This window comes from Eimeria necatrix, genomic scaffold, assembly GCF_000499385.1.
Source record: "Eimeria necatrix Houghton genomic scaffold, Enh_scaff1439, whole genome shotgun sequence".
NCBI classification, from domain to species: domain Eukaryota; phylum Apicomplexa; class Conoidasida; order Eucoccidiorida; family Eimeriidae; genus Eimeria; species Eimeria necatrix.
In genome coordinates this window covers 1-6,844 of record NW_013652164.1, presented here as the reverse complement: position 1 = coordinate 6,844, position 6,844 = coordinate 1, and the positions used below count along the sequence as shown (strand labels likewise).

Genomic DNA, 6,844 nt, shown 5'->3' with positions numbered 1-6,844 from the left:
TTACTGTCTCCTTTTCTTCACTGTCTCCTTTTCTTCACTGTCTCCTCTTCTTCACTGTCTCCTATACTGTCTCCTTTCCTTCACTGTCTCCTTTTCTTTACTGTCCCCTCATCTCAATTGTCTCCATTGCCAAACTGAATTAATAAAATGAATGAATGAATGAATAAATAAATTAAATAAATAAATAAATTAATTAATTAATTAATTAATTAATTAATTAATTAAAAAACTAACAAACAAAACAATGAATTGACGACTCACTTAAACAATTAATTAGCTGAAGAAGCAGCCAAATAACTGCTGAAATAAACCCCAAATCAGCGAAACAAAAAACCCCAAACAAACACTCTTAAACCCTAAATCAGCGACTAAGCCCTTTTTCTCAAACCCTAAATCCGCGACTAAGCCCTCCCCTAAACCCTAAATCCGGGACTAACCCCTCCCCTAAACCCTAAATCCGGGCCTAGCCCCTCCCTAAACCCTAAATCCGCGCCTAACCCCTCCCTAAACCCTAAATCCGCGCCTAACCCCTCCCGTAAACCCTAAATCAGGGTTTAGGGTTTTCGCCGCAGGCCCGAACCGGAGCGACTCCGTCTGCCAAACCTGCGGGAACTCGCTGCTGACCTGCGGGGGCCACTGGGGCCACTGCAACTTAACTGTCCCCGTTTTTCATTGCGGGTTTTTATTTTTAAAACATTTAATTCAAATTCTTTATTGCATTTGCAAAAAGTGTGGGGCCCTGCTGCTGTCTCCGGAGGCGCGGGCGCGCGCGCTGCAGCGCATGCGCCGCCACCGCGAAGACCCCATTGCCAAAAAGGCCCTTTTCCGGAAAACTGTCTCCGAATGCAAAAGAGTCTCCAAGTGTCTCCTTTGCGAGGCCCCTCAGGGCGTGCTGCGCAAAGTCGTGCGGCCAGTGCTGGACCAGTTCATGAAGCTGCGGCACGTCACGAAGCAGCCGCGCGCTGCTGCTGCTGCTGCTGCTGCTGCAGCCGGCGGCACTGCAGCAGCAGCAGCAGCAGCAGCAGCAGCGCAGCAGGAAGAGGACCTCCACCCGCTGCGCGTGCAGCAGCTGCTGCAGCGGCTGCGGCCCGGAGACTGCGAAGTGCTGGACGTGGTGGCCCCCGCGAAGCTGCTGCTGCAGCAGCTGCCAGTCCCCCCGAACTGTCTCCGTCCTTCTGTCTCCGTCGGAGAACAAGGCTCCAACGAAGACGATTTGACCTGTCTCCTCGCGGAGATAGTGGAGATAAACGGGGCCCTGAGGGGCCTCGCAGCAGCAGGGGGCCCCCCGGGGCAGCTGCTGGGGCTGTGGGAGCTGCTGCAGCTGCAGGTGACTTTGCTGCTGAACTCGGAGGCCCCTGCAGCGCAGCAGCTGGTGGGCCGCAGCAGCAGCAGCAGCAGCAGCAGCAGCAGACCCGCGCGGGGCCTCTGCCAGCGGCTGAAGGGCAAGGAGGGCCGCTTTCGCGGCAATCTCTCGGGGAAAAGAGTGGACTTTTCGGGGAGAACTGTCATTTCTCCAGACCCTAATGCGGAGATCTTTGAAGTCATTGTCCCCAAGTGGATGGCCAAGAGACTCTCCTTTCCGGAGACAGTTTGTCCCCTTTCTGCAGCAGCGCTTCGCGCTGCAGTGCTGCGCGGCTGCGACTCCTGGCCCGGCGCGCTGTACGTACACAAGCGCGACGGCAGCAAGTGCAGTCTCCGTTTCGCCAACAGGAGACACTTGGCGTCGCACTTGGAGACAGGAGACACTGTCGAGAGACACTTGAGAGACGGAGACATTATTCTTTTCAACAGACAACCATCTCTCCACCGACTCAGCCTCATGGCCTTCAAAGCCAGAGTCATGGAGGGGAGAACTCTGAGGTTTAATGAGAGTTGTTGTTCTCCTTTTAACGCGGATTTCGACGGAGACGAAATGAATCTCCATCTTCCGCAAACTCATGAAGCAAGAGCCGAGGCCTTGTGTCTCCTCGGAGTTGTCTCCAACTTGCAGACTCCGAAGAACGGAGACCCTCTGGTGGCGGCCACTCAGGACTTTCTGTCTTGTTGGTATTTGATAACTCACAAAGATTCTTTTTTTTCCAGAAAAGCTTTTTCCCAACTCTGTGCTGCATGCACCGATGCTGCTGCTGCAGTGCAGCTGCCGCCGCCCGCGCTGCTGCTGCCGCAGGAGCTCTGGACTGGGAAGCAGCTGCTGGCGGTGCTGCTGCGGCCCCACAGAGCTGCTGCTGCAGTCCTCAACTTCGAGACTCGAGAAAGGGACTTCGACCCCAACTGTCTCCTTCCAACTGTCCCCTTTTGCATGTGTCCCAACGACGCCTACGTCGTCGTCCGCCACTCCGAACTCCTCGCCGGTGCCATCGGAAAAAAAGTCCTCGGAGTCCGCTCCTCCTGCTCCTGCTGCTGCTGCTGCTGCTGCTGCTGCTGCTGCTGCTGCGGGGCTGCGCTGCTGCTGCGGGGACTTCTTGGCGCGGCTTTTGCGTTCTTTGGGGACTTTTGGGGCTTTTGGAACTTCTGGGGGCTCCTTTTGCTGCTCTTTGGAGACCTTTTGCTGCTGCTGCTTTGCTGCTCTTTTGGAGACCTTTTGCTGCTGCTTTGCTGCTCTTCTTGCTGCTCTTCTTGCTGCTCTTTTGGAGACCTTTTGCTGCTGCTTTGCTGCTCTTTTTGCTGCTCTTTTTGCTGCTCTTTTTGGAGTTTTCTGTTTGCGCTTTTGCGGCATTTGAGGGACTCTTTTTGGCGTTTTTACTTCGCACAACAAATGTTGTCTCCTCTGTCTCTCTTCTCCTTCCAAACTCTCTTCTTCTGCCTTTCTGTGTCTCCTTTTTGTCTCCTTTTTTGTCTCCTTTTTGTCTCCTTTTTGTCTCCTTTTTGTCTCCTTTTTGTCTCCTTTTTGTCTCTTATTCCTCTCCGTTTCAATCCCATCAATCTCATTTGTCTCCATCTGTCTCCTTACTCTGTCTCTTCTTCTATTTGTCTCTTTTCTATTTGTCTCTTCTTCTGTTTGTCTCTTCTTCTATCTGTCTCTTTTCTGCCTATTTCTGTTCTATCTGTCTCTTCTTGTCTCTGTCTCCTCCTGTCTCCTTTTGTCTCCTTTTGTCTCCTTTTATCTCTTCTGTCTCCTTTTATCTCTTTTGTCTCCTTTTATCTCTTTTGTCTCCTTTTATATCTTCCAGAACTCCAAACAGAATTCTTTAACTCCTCAATAAGAGAGACACTTCTTCCTCTGTCTCTGCTGCATGCATCTCTCAAAACCTCTAAAAAGTGTCTCCTTTTACTTCTTTCAGCCCTCCAAACACAATTCTTTCACCATCCAAAAGGAGACACTTCCCTGTCTCCTTCTGTCTCCTTTTGTCTCCTTTTGTCTCCTTTTCAAAACTCCAAACAGAATCTTTTTTACCACTTAAGAAGAGACACTTCCCTCTCTCTTTCTGCTGCGTGCACCTGTCTCCTTTTGTCTAAAAAGTGTCTCCTTTCACCTCTTTCAACCCTTTAAACACAGTTCTTTCAGCATTTAATAAAAGACACTTCCCTGTCTCCTTCTGTCTCCTTTTGTCTCCTTTTTAAAACTCCAAACAGAATTTCTTTTACCACTTAATAACAGACACTTCCCTCTCTCTCTCTCTGTTGCATGCACCTCTCAAAACCTCTAAAAAGTGTCTCCTTTCACCTTTTTCAGCCCTTTAAACACAGTTCTTTCTCCATTAAATAAAACACACTCCCCTGTCTCCTTCTGTCTCCTTTTGTCTCCTTTTCAGGACTCAAAACACGGTCTCTTTTACCACTTGATAAGAGACAACTCTTTCTCTCTCTCTGTTGCATGCACCTCTCTGCATCTCTAAAAACTGTCTCCTTTCACCTCTTTCAGCCCTTTAAACACAATTCTTTCACCATTAAATAAAAGACACTCCCCTATCTCCTTCTGTCTCCTTTTCTGTCTCCTTTTCTGTCTCCTTTCAGGACTCCAAACACGGTCTCTTTTACCACTTGATAAGAGACAACTCCCCCTCCCTGGCCGCTGCCTGCATGGCCCGCGTGGCCCGCGTGTGCGCGCGTTGGTTCTGCAGCTACGGCTTCACGCTGGGCCTCGACGATGTGTCTCCAAGTGTCTCCTTGGAGACAGCAAAGGAGACACTTTTGGCAGCAGCAGCAGCAGCGATCCAGCGGGAGACTTCGCTGTATTCGCGGGGCTGCATGCAGCCCCACCCGGGCTGCAGCCTCGAGGAGACTCTGGAGTTAAGAGTTAAAAAGATCTTAGATGATTTAAGAAACTCTGCTGGACAAGTTTGTAATAAACTACTGTCTCCTTTTAACAAACCCGGAATTATGTTCAAGTCCGGAGCTAAGGGGGCCTTAATTAATATTGCGCAGATGGTGGCTTGCGTGGGGCAGCAAAACGTGGGGGGGCGGAGAGTCTCCGCGGGATTTGGAGACAGGACTTTGCCGCTGTTCCGAAAGGAGACAGGAGACCCTCGCAGCAAAGGATTTGTCTCCAACTCTTTCTTTTCCGGACTGTCTCCCGACGAGTTCTTCTTCCACTCCATGTCCGGCAGAGAGGGACTCGTGGACACTGCAGTCAAGACCGCGGAGACAGGATACATGCAACGCAGACTCGTCAAGGTCCGAGGAGACACTTGGGACACTTGGGGACTTTTGGAGACACTTGGGGAGTTTTGGAGACAGTTGGGGACTTTGGGGAGTTTTGGAGACAGTTGGGGAGTTTTGGAGACAGTTGGGGAGTTTTGGAGACAGTTGGGGACTTTTGGGAGTTTTGGAGACAGTTGGGGAGTTTGGGGAGTTTTGGAGATTGGGGAGATAGGTGGAGATAGTTGGAAGTTGTTGGGGTTTTTTGGAGACAGTTGGGGACTTTTGGGGAGTTTTGGAGACAGTTGGGGACTTTTGGGGAGTTTTGGAGACTCGGGAGATAGGTGGAGGCTGTTGGGAGTTTTTGGAGACAGTTGGAGTTTTTTGGAGACAGTTGGAGATTGTTGGAGACTTTTTGGAGACAGTTGGAGATTGTTGGAGATAGTTGGAGATAGTTGGAAATGGTTTGGAGACAGTTGGAGATAGTTGGAGACAGTTGGAGATAGTTGGAGACAGTTGGAGATAGTTGGAGATAGTTTGGAGACAGTTGGAGGTTGTTTGGAGATAGCTGCCAGAGGAGACAGTTGGAGATAGTTTGGAGACAGTTGGAAGTAATTTGGAGACAGTTGGAGACAGTTGGAAATGGTTTGGAGACAGTTGGAGATAGTTTGGAGACAGTTGGAAATAGTTTGGAGACAGTTGGAAAGAGAGTTTCAGAAAGAAGACAGTTGGAGACAGTTTGAAGAGAAGAGAGACAGTTGGAGACAGTTGGAGACAGTTGGAGATAGTTTGGAGACATTTGGAAATAGTTTGGAGACAGTTGGAAATAATTTGGAGACAGTTGGAAAGCTTGTTTAAAAACGGAGACAGTTGGAGACAGTTTGAAGAGAAGAGAGACAGTTGGAGACAGTTTGGAATAGAGACAGTTGGAGACAGTTTGGAAAGGAGACAGAGAAGGAGACAGTTTGAAGAGAAGGCAGTTGGAGACAGTTTGGAAAGGAGACAGAGAAGGAGACAGTTCGAAGAGAAGAGAGACAGTTGGAGACAGTTTGGGGGGGAGGGAGACAGTTGGAGACAGTTCGAGAAGGAGACACAGAAGAAGGAGACAGAAGGAGACAGAGAAGGAGACAGATGAAGAGACAGAGAAGGAGACAGATAAAGAGATAGATAAGGAGACAGATAAAGAGACAGATAAAGAGACAGATAAAGAGACAGATAAAGAGACAGATAGAAGGACAGCTAAAGAGACAGAGGAGGAGACAGAGAAAGAGACAGATAAAGAGACAGATAAAGAGACAGATAAAGAGACAGATAAGGAAACAGAGAAGGAGACATAAAGAGACAGAAAGCAACGTAGATGAGGAAATAGATGGGAAGACAGAAAGGTGGGAGATGAGACAGAAAAGGAGACAGATAAGGAGACAGATAAGGAGACAGAAAAGGAGACAAATAAAGAGACAGATAAGGAGACAGTTCAAGAGACACCTAAAGAGACACCTGAAGAGACACTTAAAGAGACACCTATAGAGACACACAACAAGGCATAAAGAGACAGATGAAGAGACAGATGAAGAGACAGATGAAGAGACAGATGAAGAGACAGATGAAGAGACAGATGAAGCGACAGATGAAGAGACCCATAAAGAGACCCATAAAGAGACAGATAAAGAGACCCATAAAGAGACACCTAGAGGGACACCTAGTAAAGGGACCTATAAAGAGCCCCATAAAGAGCCCCATAAAGAGACACCTAAAGAGACACCTAAAGGGACACCTAAAGAGACTCCTAAAGAGACTCCTAAAGAGACACCTAGTAAAGAGACACCTAAAGAGCCCCATAAAGAGACACCTAAAGAGACCTAAAGAGCCCCATAAAGAGACACCTAAAGAGACCTAAAAAGGCCCCTAAAGAGCCGCCTAAAGAGCCCTAAAGCCCCGCTAACTCCCCGCTAAATCCCCCTAAAGAGCCCCAACGAAAGCAAGGAGACAGTTTTGTTGGCCGCAGGCTCTGGAGGACTTGTGCGTGAAGTACGACCACACAGTGCGCACCAGCGACGGGCAAGTGGTGCAGTTTCTCTACGGAGACGACGGGCTCAACCCGCTCCTCATGGAGACCAAAAGGGGCCCCGCAGACCTCCACAAAGTCTTCGCCCACATTTCCTCCCTCATCAAAGTCCCCTTTCTGCCCCACAGGCAGACCCGACAGGCCCTCCTCGCCCCCCCTCCCAACGGGGGCCCCTGGGGGGGGGCCCCCTGGGGGGCCCGG

General features: G+C 49.6%; 2 protein-coding genes across 2 annotated transcripts; one reads left to right on the top strand and one right to left on the bottom strand.

The window, feature by feature from the left end:
* Window positions 1–781: 781 nt before the first annotated feature.
* ENH_00013760 (DNA-directed RNA polymerase III largest subunit, putative) lies at window positions 782–3,490 on the top strand (the record flags this gene model as incomplete). The annotated part of the gene is made up of 1 exon (XM_013579069.1): window positions 782–3,490. One exon carries the CDS (start codon window positions 782–784, stop codon window positions 3,488–3,490), a length of 2,709 nt encoding a protein of 902 aa, XP_013434523.1.
* Window positions 3,491–6,290: 2,800 nt separating this feature from the next.
* Window positions 6,291–6,843, bottom strand: ENH_00013750 (hypothetical protein; the record flags this gene model as incomplete). Its single annotated transcript, XM_013579068.1, has 2 exons — window positions 6,291–6,328; window positions 6,628–6,843. Coding segments are annotated over 2 exons (254 nt in total), but the record flags the coding sequence as incomplete, so codon positions are not given.
* Window position 6,844: the final 1 nt, after the last annotated feature.